At 40.9% G+C, this 15,016-nt stretch overlaps 1 protein-coding gene across 1 annotated transcript; it reads right to left on the bottom strand.

Moving 5' to 3' along the window:
* Positions 1–7,184: 7,184 nt before the first annotated feature.
* LOC138422915 (endogenous retrovirus group S71 member 1 Env polyprotein-like) lies at positions 7,185–14,035 on the bottom strand. Its single transcript, XM_069558528.1, has 6 exons — positions 13,621–14,035; positions 13,211–13,509; positions 10,728–10,815; positions 10,245–10,376; positions 8,837–9,054; positions 7,185–8,503 (listed from the first exon to the last, which is right to left on the bottom strand). The coding sequence occupies exons 1-6, from the start codon at positions 14,033–14,035 to the stop codon at positions 7,208–7,210; spliced, it is 2,448 nt and encodes an 815-aa protein (XP_069414629.1). The 3' UTR covers positions 7,185–7,207.
* Positions 14,036–15,016: the final 981 nt, after the last annotated feature.

The raw sequence follows: 15,016 nt of genomic DNA, 5'->3' as shown, positions 1-15,016 counted from the left end.
ACACAGGAATCTTCAGAAGAAAAACAGAGACCCAAAGAAGCAGTGAGAACTGACAGTTTGTAAACTTTTTAAACAGAGAAATATATATTTTGGGGAGAAGTTACAAGACAAAAGAATTTAGCCTGGAATAATAAGTTGTGGGAAAGAGAGTAGAAAATATAAGTGAGGACGTAGCGGATGATCAGGGTTATTTTCGTGGGCTTATCTGTACAGATCCATTTCAGAGTCAGCTTAGTCTCCAGTGATAAGAATGTCATTCTCTTCTTGGTACAAACAGGACACTTTTCTCACAAAAAATTTGGTGATCTATGATGAGATAGAAGTGGAAAACCAAAGAACCCTTTTCTACCTGATGTTTCTCAAGTACCTTTAGTTCAGAATAACCAACATGTCAAAACTGCATATTTGGGGTCTGCATGCTCTGATACCCTTCATGGTACTAGATAAAAACTTTAGTGCTTATCTGTAAATTCTCTTCAATGGAAAGAAGATTGTGGTGGATTGATAGTGTGATAATTAGATTATTTCCTATATTCTTTCTACCCATTTTACAAGACTATTCCTGACTTTCTTTATCTCATAACTAGACATATTCTTTGGTACAACCTTAAGGAAACTAGCTAACTGGAAAAAATTCAAAACTTAAGTCTTTATTCTAGAACATCTTTCCTTGGCATTAAAGAGAATGTACTTGCTCAAATAAAGTTTCTCTGTACAACAATAAGAATAGTAACAATCGTTGATTCAATAATTGAACTCCTATTATATCTAATTCACAAAACTAACATTAACACATTAACACATTAACACTAACAGTAACACAAAACTAACATAAAACATTAACACATGTTTGTATGTATTAATGAGATCGGTATTATTAAATACAAAAACCGGAAGATGGTGAAGCACAGGGAAGCCTGAAGTGCTGCAGTCTGTGGAATCACAAGGAGTCAGACATGACCTAGCGACTGAATAACAACAACGAAGATCGTCAAAGGGATCTATTTATTTTCCCCAGGATAACATAGCTAACAAGCAGTATAACTAGCCTTTAAGCTCAGATATTTTTTCAAACACTTCATTTAAATTAAAAATTACACCTTTTTTTTCTTATTATTCTTCATCTGCTCATAACAACTTAACTTGTACTGTAAGCAATACAAAGTATGGAAAGGTTAATTATATTCAAAATTTGAGAAGAAAATATTCTATAACTGAATTCCATAACCATAACTGAATCTGGGAGTGAAATGTGGATATTCTATTGAAAACCTCTTCTTTCAATGTATTAAACATATATATCTTTTCTTTCTCACCTGTTCAGTGAGAAAGTCTATATTTTAAACATAGTTGTTATCCATAAGTCCAGATTACCCTCTTAATTTTAAGATCATGTTTTTTAAGATTTTGAACAGGTTGGAATTAACTAGAATGTCTTAGTATTTGCCAAAATCTTTTCCAAAATTATTTTTCTGGAGAAGGCGTAACACATAAGAGTTACAGGCCAGTTCACAGACTCTTTTTATTTTTAAAATCATCTAATCTCCATATGGAGATATTGCAAAACATAAATTTACATGAGGTCTTTAGATAATTCAAGTAGTAGAATCCGAGAGTTGGCAGTGAGGTGAATAGTTTTTTTTTTATAACACTTCTCAAGTAATAATTCTCCCCAAAACTAATTTTAATTTTAAATCAGATGAACTTGAATGATTATGTGAGCATATTGAGGTAAAGTCCAACATGGGCTTATTTTCTAAGATAGCAGAAGGTCATTTCAAGTACCTTATTTCTAGGATAGCTATAAACTATTTGATTTTTATCCATAAAGAGTTTCCTTTGAAATTTAGTCTTAAATAATTGTGTACTGACTAAAAACAGTCATGAAGACAACTCATTTTCTGATTCTTTATGGGCTACAACATAAAATGACAATTCTATGCCATTTTGCATTATTTCTTCTAACTCTGGAAGTCAAACATGAACCAAATAATAATGATACTACTACTAAAGCTATTACTATCGTTACTAGTAACAATAATAATGAATTACCAATTAGTTTAATCCAAGTAAACATTGGATCAGAAACACAGTTAACCAAGATTATAAAGTTGAACTTAGGCTTTTGTAAAGATATATTTTGAGTATTGGAAAGTTTTTTAAAAACTCCTAAAATTTTTTATAATTAAAAAATTAAATATTTAAAATATTAGAATATTTTAAAATATTTAACATTGTATTAAACATACTTTCCACCTAATATCACTAAAGTTCTACTGTTTTATGATATTTATCATGTCAAATATCTGCCTGCATTTCATACCCTTATAGATAGACCATTTTTAGATGTAATTAACATTTATTTATTTTTATATTAGAGAACAATTGCTTTAAAACATTGTGCTAGTTTGTTCTATACAACAACATGAATTACCTATATGTATACCTATATCTCCTCCCTCTTGAGCCTTGCTAATACCCACTGCTATGGCCCTCCTCTAGATTACCACAGAGCACCAAGCTGAGCGCCCTGTGTTATAGAGGAGCTTCCCACTAGCTTAGACACAATTTTAATTCCTTTATTTGATAGAGTTAAAGATGTGAACTTCAAGTGTGAAGATTGCTTATATAGAGAATCGATAACTTAAATTGTCAACAATTCATCAAAGTAATACTATATGGAACAAGGTAGTAAAGCAATTAATGTGCAATTTGTATCTTCTAGGAAAAAGAAAAGCCACTTTAAGGAAGAAGAGTGTCTACCTAGAGACTTCTTCCATATGTCCAGACTTGAAAGATATCAGAAAAATAATTTAAAGTTTGGAAATAATTCAAGAAGACAGATGGAACATCTTTTAAATGTTATATAGTGATGACTTTTCATCTAAGGTTTGAGGAAATGTATGTAACTCACTATTTTTCATTGATTAAAGTATGCAGACAAATTATAGTTATTAATAGGTGGCAACATACATTTTGTGTAGTAATGGTGCACATAATTGCTTTTCATTGGAACAGATAATCCCAAAATTCAAGATCCTATTAGATACTCAAAATACAGCTAGCCTTGAAATCCTAATTTATAAAATACTCTGTTAGTCATAAAATCTTACTGCTTTCTTCATTAAACCACAGAACAATTATGAATTTACCCTTTTATATTATGCTTCAATAAGGGACATGCATATACAAAGGAATAGATGCAAAGCAAATTGTGATATAAGATCAGAGTATCAAAGCTCTAGGAATAATAGGATTATGTCTAAGGGCAAACATGAATGATGTTTTTGAAAAATGCTTTGTAAAACAAAAACATTTTTGGAAGAAGAAAATGTATTTAGATAAAGGTGCTTAAGGAATGAATAAATCAGTGGTTTATTCAGTATAAATCATTGGCTCATGGGGTAAAGTAGCTTATTGAAAAAGAGGCTAACTCAACTCCTAATATTACTTGACTCTGTCCTGACTCTGAAAAGAATGGTATCTCAATTATATCAGATTCATTACTCCCTTTAAAGCTTGGTAAAATACTTTATTGATAGAAACATTGAACAAAAAGTACAGTTTTCATATCCCTCTCACCCACACACATACACAATTTCCCTTATTATTATTGGCTTACGTGAGTGTGAAACAATGGTTATAAGTGATAAATTAATATTGACACATTAATATTAACTAAAGTCCATGGCTTACATTAGAATTCATGCATTGTGTTATACAGTTCTACAGGTCTAGCCATATGCATAATGTTATGTATCCACATTACAGTATCATACAAAATAGTTTCACTGCCCTAAAAATCCTCTGTGCTCTAACAACTTATCTTTGAAAATTTGGCAACTACTATCTTTTTACTATATAGTTTACCTTTTCTAGAATGTCATGTGGGTGGAATCATACAGCATGTAATCTTTTCAGATCTTCTCTCATTTATTAATATACATTTAATTTCCCTCCCTGCATTTTTACAGCTGGATAGATCATCTTTTAAAATTGCTGAATCATATTCCACTGTACATTGTACCATGGTGTGTTTACTTATTCATCCATTAAAGGACATCTTGGTTGCTTCCAATTTTGGGCAATTATTGATAAAGCTGCTATAAATATTTGTGTGAGGAGTTTTATATGGACATATGTTTTCAACTCATTTTAGTAATCATCAAAGGGTTTGATTGCTGAATCATATGGTAAGATTAGGTTCAGCTTCATGGCTTGTAAAATAACAGTTTGTATTCCTACTAGCAATGAACAAGAGTTATCATTGCTGTAGATCTTTGCCATCATTCAGTGTTATTATATTCAGTTCAGTTCAATTCAGTTTCTCAGTTGTGTCTAACTCTTTGCAACCCCATGTGGACTGTAGCACACCATGCTTCCCTACTTTCTTTTTATAACAAACATTTTACAAGGTTTCCATTAATATCCTGAAAAAAATCATGAATGAAATAACTCAGAATGCACATAACTTACAACAAAGAAAGTAAGTATTCTTTCACATAAAGAAAAAATAAAAGTAATTCATTATACAGTAATTTATATTCTAATATAAAAGTTCTTGGACTTGAGTAAGCCTGATAGCATATTAATAATCAGAAACTTGGACAGACAGATACTATTGATAATTTCAGAGCTATAAACACAGACTAATCCCACAAGATTTTAGTGACTGACTCAAATATCACAAATGATGATATTTAAATGATCAGGATGATGACTTTTTCTGAGATATGAACAAATATTGGTAAAATTCCAAAGGAACAAAGTCTTTCCTCCCTTTATAGAGTAAGTTTCTTCCTGAAACTGTTAAAGCATATTTAGAAATAAATATATAAATTTTATATATGTTATTATTTAAATATATTTAGTTTCAAGGCTTGAATAATTAATTATAAACAGGCCTTTGAGCTACAAGACTATTTCCCAAAATATTTGAATGCCACAATATGTGAGTCTCACCCATGCAGGATGCAGAAAGGCCAGCATCCTCACCCCAGCCTATAAATTTCAATAACACAGCCCGTTTCAGTGTAGCAAATAAAATTTTCCCTCAAAGTGATGAAACATTCCATATTGGGCTGCAGTATGCCAATAAGAATCACTAATCTATTTTAGGTTTGGCAGGCCAAACATTTAGTTACAAAATAAACATAAATTGATAAAAACAATGTTCTAAATCTGATCATTGAGATTCCAGTGGAAATACAATTACATGTGGGTTCAATTATCTTCAAGTTCACAATTTTATGCAGATCCTAAAGAGGAATCTTTCATTATTTGACCAGGTTGAGGAGTTCAGATTTCCTTATTATATTTACTATCATTATCCTTCTTTCAATTTTTTTCTCCATTTTTTTATTCTGGATGTCTTTTCCATACTTTTATTAACAACACCCCAATCTCTACTAAATATTATTTCTGGTATTTTAGAAGAAACCTTTTCTATATATTTTCTGAAACCTTTTAAATTTTATATTTTGGTCTTCAGACAATGGCTCAGTGGTCAAGAATCTGCCTGCTATGCAGGAGACCACCTGCAATGCAAGAGACTCATGTTTGATTCCTGGGTTGGGAAGATCCCTTGGAGAAGGAAATGGCAACCCAATCCAGTATTCTTGTCTGGAGAATCGCATAGACAGAGGAGCCTGGCAGGTAGCCCATGGGGTTGCAAAAAGAGTCAGATACAACTTAGCAACTAAACCTTCAGACAATACTATTAGCAATAGAAAAACATCACATGGTTTTGAGAAAGAAAATAATATGACACAAGCAAAATTTCAGGAACTTTTATCATTTTGAATTTTGTAGAACCAGCTAGAACATGTATATAGTACACCTTTAAAATAAATAGGGATGAAGTTATTAGAGATTCCTAGTTGAGAGTTTAAAAAAATTTCACTTAATATGCACAATCATAAAAGAAGAAATGGGAAAATGCAGCAAATAAGTTTTAGAAAGCTAGGAATTATGGAATTTATATAAGGCATGAGGGTACAGTAGATAACTAGTGATTATGATGTACCTTGACCGATTTTTGGAGAAATGACAGGAGTAAGAGGCATAGGGAAATCAAGAGTAGGAGCAAGTTTAGAGGATAACAAACTTAGTTATTTAATCTTTAGGTTGTCAGTGAGACTGGGGGTTTACATTATCCAAGTAACATTCTGAGAATAAGAACTAATGAGATTATAATGTCCACTCTAAATATCCTTCAATCCACTGGTTTGCATTTCCACATAACCACACCCTGCCATCACTTAGAATGCACGACTGGAGTTCTGAGGGGATATGAGAATTGCACTTATGAAACATTTATAATTGAACTCATGGAATGTATAATGTTTCCAAAGGAGAGAAGAAAATAAAGAGAAGAGAAACATTTGAAACTTGGCAAAAGCCTCAATTCAAGACAGGAAGAGAATGAGAACTTATCTTTATCATTCATTGAGTCACTTTTAATTGAGCATAAATTTGCACCAACACATCTTCTAGGTGTAGGATGTTGCTGTTTATTGCTGAGTCATATCTGACTCTTTTGGACCCCATGGACTGTAGCCCACCACACCTCTCTGTCCATGGATTTCCCACCTTTAAAAATACTGGAGTGGGCTGCCATTTCCTTCTCCAAGGGATCTTTCCAACCCAGAGATGGAACTGACGTCTTCTGCGTGGGCAGGAGGATTCTTGAAATGGATGGTAGATGTTGAGTAGAGAAAAAAGGAACAAAAAAGGCTGAGGCGAAGAAATACAATACAGTCAAAAAAGCTAATATTTTCATCCAAATGGACCATATTTAAAAAAGAAAATTAGTGGATTGTCAGACTTAGGTATATTGCAAGTTTAAAGTGCTTATCTTGAATAAAGCACTGCCTGTGTATTTGCTTAAAGTTATGCTCCGAGCCCGTATCTCCGAACCGACCGAGAGAGCAAGTCCACCACAGTATTGCAAACGCAAGAAGGGAGTTTGTTTATTCTTAGCGTGCTAGGGACCAAGTCTCATCCCACACAAGGGAATCTGACAAGAGCCGCGAACAAAGGAGTATGGCGGCTTATATACAGGCAGTTCTTTGTCTTAGTTACAGGAGTAGCTGGCTTTACATGATTGGCCAGGCAGGATGAGCGCATATCCTGTCTCTTTCTGGTAAACGTGACTCAGGTCCTAGAGACCGTCATTTGGTCCCTAACATTCCCCCCTGTCCTTAGATCATATAGAGGAATCTTCCTCTCGGTCCTGAGACACAGTTTGATATTGTTGTCGAAGCACAAACAGCTGTACGGTATTTATGCGTTCCTTTACAAAGGCTGCAAGTCTATTGATAATGCATGGGCCGAAGGTAAGCATTAGTAAAAGTACTAGCAGGGGTCCTAGCAAGGTGGAGATTAAGGTAGTCAGCCAAGGGGATTGTTGAAACCAAGATTCAAACCATCCCTGTTGAGCCTCACGTTCTCGTTTACATTGGGCTAGTCCTTCTCTCACTTTGGCCATAGATTCTCTAACTATTCCTGTATGATCCGCATAGAAACAGCACTCTTCTCCTAGGGCAACACAGAGTCCCCCTTGTTGCAGAAAGAGCAGATCTAATCCCCTCCTGTTTTGCAGAACTACTTCAGATAGAGAAGTTAGAGACGATTCTAAATGACTAATAGATTGCTCTATACGGGTAATGTCTTCATCTATGGCAGCTCTCAGGGAGTTAAATCCTTGGCCTTGCAGGGACAGAGCTGTTATTCCGGTTCCAGCCCCGGCTCTTCCAAGACCGAACATAGTTGCTATGGTTATGACGGTAAGAGGTTCCCTCTTAACTTTATAAGTTCTTTTTGGAGGATTTAGAGTTAATTTCTGGGCCCAATAATCATATATTGCTTTCTCTGGTCCGTACAGAATCTTTGGCATGACAGCCACCATAACACAGAATTCTTCTTTGGGGTCAAAGATTGAGCTATGCAGGCATGGAGTTAGCCCCGTGTGTGAACAGACCCACCATCTCCCCATTTGAGGTATTAACCATTTAGCTACAGGCAAATCATCAGGCTCAATGACATGCACACAAAGTGGAGACTTTGCTGGTAACACCGTGCCCATGCATAAGCCCTTTCCCCATACCTCTTTCATCGTCAGACCCACCTTTCGGTCCCCCCAATGACATTGAGGAGGATCGGTGCTGTTGGCCAAGTCATAAGAGGCATTGAGGCCTACTGCTTCGTAATAAGGGGGAATTAAGTTGTAACATAACCAACAAGATTTAGTTGCCTCAGGATGAGTCTGATTCAGGGTGGCATAAGCTGCCCTAATCAGCTTCCATAGGGGATCTATTTCAGCGAGCGCTTCTGCTTTGGGACTCACTGACAAAGATGTGGGCATGGAAGTCGTTAGGCAGGGGGTTACAGCCAGCTTTTCTACTTTGTTGGGCCCGATACTGTGTACAAGAATTGGCTCTAAGACCTGGCTCACTACTATAATCCCTTTTTCATCAACCCCAAACCCTCCTGATTCCCTCGTCTGTAGCCCCCAAGATAGGCCAGAGATCCAGGTCCCCTCTTTTTTGCTTTTTTCTGGATTGAACCTTATTTTGACTTGTGCATAATTGCAACTTTCACAGCTAAAAGTTGGATCTCCAAGGACCCTAGGGAGGGGCTTGGCTAATGAAAAATTAAGTAAATCTTGATTTCTTACTTCCCAGGGCCAAGGTCCATCATTAGAAGTAACACAATCTCAAGTTTTACAATAAGAGTCTTGTGCCCCCCCACAGGTCTTTCAGTCATGCCTGGGTGCGCCTGGGCATGCCCAGAACCCTTGTTCTCGGAGATAACCCCTAGCCCTAGGCACATTTACCATCGGCTTAAGGTCAAAGTACAAGTCTGGCCACCATGTGTTGGGTGGATGTATTGCGGTAGTGGAGTTTAGCACCTCTCGTGTTAGTCCATTTTGCAGCTTCCAGGTGATTTTGATGGGTTGATGCAGGTTCACGCTGGCAACTCCGGAGCAGAGTAACTGGGTCATCCACAAGAGGGCCCAGCCGAGTTGTCCTGGTCCTGTTGGCGCCTTCGAAGCTTTAGCCTCAAGGGGTTGGACGGGTGCAGAGATACTTCCCATTCTTTCTTAGCGTCTTCTTGCTCTGCTGAAGCAGCTGGGCGTACGTGGTTGCAATGCATCCAAGGCCCGATACCGTCAACCTTTAGGGCAGTTGGGGTGGTAAGAAGAACAACATAAGGACCCTTCCATTTGGGTTCTAGTGCCTTGGTTTGGTGCCTTTTGACCCATACCCAGTCTCCTGGGCCAATGTCATGTGAGGGAATAGTTCCCTTATTTTGACCCACATGTATTTCCCGGAGCAGTTTCCAGACACAAGAGTGCACCTTGCTTAAGGCCATCAAGGCCTCTTGGAGTTGCCCCAACGTGGGAGGCGGCAGTTTCTTCCCTTCAAATATTGGACATACAAGGGGAGGTCTCCCATACAGAATCTCAAATGGGGTCAGATTAAGTTGATAAGGAGTAATACGCGCACGGAAGAGGGCAAAGGGAAGGAGGGTCACCCAGTCCCCGCCAGTCTCTATAGCCAATTTAGTTAAAGTTTCTTTTAGAGTCCGATTCATTTTTTTTACTTGCCCTGAGCTCTGTGGACTGTATTCACAATGTAACTTCCATCTAGTCCCCAGGGCTAGGGCAAGGCTCTGAACTATTTGACTCACAAAGGCAGGTCCATTATCAGAGCCGATGGTCACTGGCAGGCCAAACCTGGGAACTATTTCTTCTAAAATCTTTTTTGCCACTATCATCGCGGTTTCTCCCTTTGTAGGAAAAGCTTCTACCCACCCTGAGAAGGTATCCACCAACACTAACAAGTACCGGTAACCATACTTGCCTGGCCTTACCTCGGTGAAATCTATTTCCCAGTGTTGCCCTGGTCCTTCTCCCCGATACCTCAGTCCTGCATGTTGTCCTTTTCCTGGCCTCATCTGTTGACACGCCTTACAAGCATGCACTATGTTCTTTACAGTTGTCTGGTGCTGGGGAAATCGCAGGCACGCAGTTTGAAAGAGCATCAGAGTTTTCTTTTCTCCCAGATGAGTAGACAAGTGCAAAGGCTCACATAGTTGCCGTCCCAACTGAGCAGGGAGTATCAAGTAGCCGTCTGAGTCTCGGTACCATCCATCTTTATCTTTTTGAAGGTTGGTGTGTTTTTGGATCCAAGCGAAGTCTGTGGATGAATACTCAGGGGTTGGGGGCAGAGTTCCCATACCTGTAGGTGGAAGTCCGATCACCAACACAGGGGTGATGAAATCTTTATCAGCTACTTTTCGAGATGCCAGGTCTGCGGCATGATTCCCTCGTGCCGTGGGGCTGTCACCCTTCTGATGTCCAGGTACGTGTACTATTGACACAGCCCGAGGCATCTGTACAGCCTCTAAAAGTCTACGGATTTCAGGCAAGTTTTTAATTTCTTTTCCTTCAGCTGTCAAAAACCCCCGTTCCCGATATATCGGGCCCTGGATGTGTACCGTGCCAAAAGCATAGCGACTGTCAGTGAAAACAGTTATTCTTTTTCCTTTGGCTCTCTCAAATGCTTGAATCAGGGCAATTAACTCTGCCTTTTGTGCTGAGGTATCCAGGGGAAGGGCCTCTGCCCATATCGTCCGTCCAGAGTCATCTACTACTGCGGCTCCCGCCCGTCTCTGTCCATCTTTTACATAACTGCTGCCGTCTGTGAACCATCTTAGCTCACTGTTATCCAGTGGAGTATCAGTTAAGTCCTTTCGCATTGCTGTTACCCCGGCCAGTATCTCATCACAATCATGGAGGGGGCTTTTTCCCTGGATTGGGCAAAAGAGTGGCCGGATTTAGAGTGCAGCGCGTTTGGAAATGAATCCGTGGGGTGTCAAGTAGCAAGGCCTGGTAGTGCGTCAAGCAGGCATTAGAAATCCATTTACCTGGGGGTTGCTTTAAAACTCTCTCTATGGCATGAGGAGTATAGACCAAGAGTCTCTGTCCATAAGTCAGTTTATCAGCATCGTGGACTAAGAGCGCAGTGGCCGCGATGATACGGAGGCAAGGTGGCCATCCGGCTGCCACTGGGTCCAGTCTCTTGGAAAGGTAAGCTACAGGTCGCTTCCATGGTCCCCATCTCTGTGTTAGTACCCCTTTTCCTATCCCCCGCTTTTCATCTACAAATAATTGGAAAGGCTTAGATGGATCAGGGAGGGCAAGGGCAGGAGCCTCTAGCAAGGCTTGCCTGAGCTCTTGGAAGGCCTCTTTCATTGGCTCAGTCCATTTCCAGTCCTTGTTTTCTTTGGTCCCCTCATATAGGGGCCTGGCCTTTTCTGCAAACCCCAAGATCCATAACCGGCAATATCCCACCGTTCCCAGAAATTCTCTCACTTGTCTAGGGTTAGCTGGCTCAGGGATCTGGAGGATGGTTTCTTTCATAGCCTGTGTTAGCCACCTCTGGCCCTGTTTTATCTTATAACCGAGATATGTAACTTCTTGCTTGGCAATCTGGGCCTTTTTGGCACTAGCCCGGTAACCTAAAGTCCCCAAGGTTTGGAGAAGGTCACCTGTTGCCTCTTGGCACTCTTTCTCTGTAGCCGCCGCCAGCATAAGGTCATCAACATATTGTAATAAAACAATGGTAGGGTGTTCAACCCGATATTCATGGAGGTCTTCATCCAGGGCCTCATTAAATAATGTGGGCGAGTTTTTGAAACCCTGTGGTAAGTGAGTCCATGTCAGCTGCACAGGGCTCTGACCACCGTCTTCCTGCCATTTGAAGGCAAAGATCTCTTGGCTTGCGGGGGCAAGAGGCAAACTAAAAAAGGCATCTTTTAAATCTAAAACAGTGTACCAAATGTAGTTTGGAGGCAAGTTGCTTAGCAATGTATAAGGGTTAGGAACCATAGGATGAATATCATTTACCTGTTTGTTGACTTCTCGTAGATCTTGAACCGGTCTAAAATCAGTTCCCCCAGGCTTTTTCATAGGCAACAGGGGAGTGTTCCATGGGGACTGGCACCTTTTCAGGACCCCAGCGTCTATGAGGCATTGTATATGAGGAGTAATTCCTTGTCGAGCCTCCTGACTCATGGGATACTGTCGTCCCCTCATCGGGGAAGCACTGGCTTTCAGTTCCACAATGATAGGGGGCCTCTGTTTGGCTAGTCCCATTCCTGCAGTTTCAGCCCAGGCCTGAGGGTATCTTTGAACCCATGGTTGTACTTCGGGGCTTATTGTCGCTGGGGCCTCTGGCAAGTAGAGTCTGTATTCATCTTTTAATGCCAGAGACAAGACCTGAAGAGGATGCCCGGTCCTATCTAAAACCGACGCTTGTCCGTGGTCGAAATAAATTTGGGCATTTACTTTAGACAGTAAATCCCTTCCCAACAAGGGCGCTGGACACTCAGGTATCACCAGAAAAGAATGGGTCACCTGGTGGGCCCCCAAGTTCACATGCCGTTTTGTAGTCCATCCATATTGTTTAGTCCCTGTTGCTCCCTGCACCCAGCTACTTTTCTTAGACATGGGTCCATCTTTTTGGTTTAAGACTGAGTATTGGGCTCCCGTGTCCACCATGAAGCCAACCGGTTTCCCCTCCACATTTATAGTTACCCAGGACTCAGGGAGGGGCTTCGAGCCCTGACCCCCCTAGTTGCTATCCTCACCCGCATAGAGGATATGACTGTCTGGAGAGGGAGTCTCATTTTGGGGGTTCTTGGGCTCCTCTTTTAGATTTTTCTTGGGGCATTTACCTTTTCAATGTCCAAACTCTTTATAAAACGCACATTGGTTTTTTTTAAGCTTACGCCTTGTCGTTTTTTCTTCAGTTTTTGAGTCCAATTTTTTTCCTTTCTGGAACCTGTTTTTGTTTTCAACCTCAGCAAAAGATATCTGGGCCAGCTCTTTTTGATTTTTACAGTTTTCCTCAGCTCTAAATTCTCTTTCTTCTCTTCTAATGCGGTCCTCTCTCTCTTCTGGGGTCTCTCTATGATTAAAAACTCTCTCGGCTGCCCTCACTAGATCTTGCAAGGATTGTTCATTTAACCTCTCTATCTTTTGTAATTTTTTTCTAATATCGGGGGCTGCTTGATTTACAAATGCTAACATAACTGCCGCTCGTGACTCATCTGCCTGTGGGTCTATAGGGGTATACTGTCTAAAAGCTTCCATTATCCTTTTAAGGAAGGCTGCTGGGCTCTCATTTGGTTCCTGCCTCACTGAATTTATTTTGGCCAAATTAGTCGGCTTTCTGGCGGCCGCTCTAAGGCCGGCCATAAGAGCCTGATGGTATACCCGGAGACGCTCCCTACCTTCAGCGCATTCGAAGTCCCAGTTGGGTCGCACCAAGGGGAACCCCTCCTCAATGAGGTTAGGCTGTATTGTGGGCCTCCCATCCACCCCTGGCACATTCTTTTGAGCTTCTGACAGGATCTGCTCTCGCTCTTCTGTAGTGAAAAGCACCTGTAACAGTTGCTGACAATCATCCCAAGTGGGATTATGAGTAAAAAGGATAGACTCTAACAGATCAATAAGACCCTGCGGTTTTTCAGAGAAGGAGGGAGTCTGGGTTTTCCAATTGTACAAATCACTAGTGGAAAAGGGCCAATACTGATATGTCCGCTCTCTACCCTCTCTGGCTGGTCCCGCCCGGACCGGAAACGCGTGAACAGTGGAGGAGGGGACTTCTGGGTCTTCCTCCGCTACATTGGCCATTTCTCTTGTTTTTCCCCGAGTTCCCTGGGCGGGGCCCCCTTCTCTGGGATGAGCTGAAGGCTCGGTTCTCCTGGCTTCTCCCGATGAAACCTGTGAAAGCAAGGTTGGATGTGGATCCGCATACGGGGGTGGGAACAATTCGGTCTCCAGATCTATCAGATTAGGATACAGAGAAGATTTCTGGAATACCAGCTTTGGTCGATTTTCATCCTTTTTTTCTTCTTTTTCTTCGGAAGCCTTCATTACTAACACCTGTGGGCTTGGTGAGGTTGGAGTTGGGGAAGAGGGACGGGGAGGTTTCGGAGGAGTGAGAACAAAGGGTTTAGCCATCCTGGTGGGTTCCTCACTAGATCCTGCCAGATCAGAATGTAGGGAGTCTGATCTGGGTGCCCGGCAGGACTAGGAGTAAGCACCCTCTCTTTAACTGCCCGGATAAATTGGGGATTGAAGGTTCCCTCTTGTGGCCATCCTACATCAAAGGTGGGCCACTCGACAGAACAGAAAGTCACCAGTTTGCTCTTCTTTACCAGTAACGAAAGATTCTGAGCTCTAGACTTGAAATCAGAGAAGTGGTTAATCATAAGAGATAAAGGAGTAGAAGTTGTTTGTCCCATGATCACAGAAAAGTACACTGGGAGCCAACAGAGCACACAAAGAGCAGCGCAGACACCACAAATAGACAAACAGATAACAAATGCAAGGTGGCCACCGACAATGCACTCAATCTTACCTGCAGGATGTTCACAGAGCCAGCTGCCTCCCCAGCACGAAACTAGGCCCCGGCCTTACGCTGACTTAATCCAGTATCAGAGCCAGCTGCCTCCCCAGCACGAAACTAGGCCCCAGCCTTACGCTGACTTGCCTCTGCACTTTACAGCCAGATGCCTCCCCAGTAAGATACTAGGCCTCGGACTTAATCTGGGCTTCTGCAACGTTAGCACCGGTGCTCAGAGCTCTTATCTCCTAATGAGGTTACTCCCTTCTACCGGAGAGTTGTCCTCCCCAGCAGGACGGAGATCCCGGACGAGCCCCCAGGAGTTATGCTCCGAGCCCGTATCTCTGAACCGACCGAGAGAGCAAGTCCACCACAGTATTGCAAATGCAAGAAGGGAGTTTGTTTATTCTTAGCATGCTAGGGCCCAAGTCTCATCCCACACAAGGGAATCTGACAAGAGCCATGAACAAAGGAGTATGGTGGCTTATATACAGGCAGTTCTTTGTCTCAGTTACAGGAGTAGCTGGCGTTACATGATTGGCCAGGCAGGATGAGCTCATATCCTGTCTCTTTCTGGTAAACATGACTCAGGTCCT

This window comes from Ovis canadensis, chromosome 17, assembly GCF_042477335.2.
Source record: "Ovis canadensis isolate MfBH-ARS-UI-01 breed Bighorn chromosome 17, ARS-UI_OviCan_v2, whole genome shotgun sequence".
NCBI classification, from domain to species: Eukaryota; Metazoa; Chordata; class Mammalia; order Artiodactyla; family Bovidae; genus Ovis; species Ovis canadensis.
This window is presented reverse-complemented; position numbering and strand designations above follow the sequence as displayed.

Excerpts from the sequence above, each read along its gene's own strand:
- LOC138422915 (XM_069558528.1), bottom strand. The coding sequence starts at position 14,035 with ATGGCTAAACCCTTTGTTCTCACTCCTCCGAAACCTCCCCGTCCCTCT. Across the intron at positions 10,816-13,210 it reads ATTTGGCCAAAATAAATTCA|GGAAAAAGCCCCCTCCATGA; the intron begins GTGAGGCAGGAA and ends TGCCCAATCCAG. Across the intron at positions 8,504-8,836 it reads ACTTTGACCTTAAGCCGATG|ACGAGGGAATCAGGAGGGTT; the intron begins GTAAATGTGCCT and ends TGGGGGCTACAG.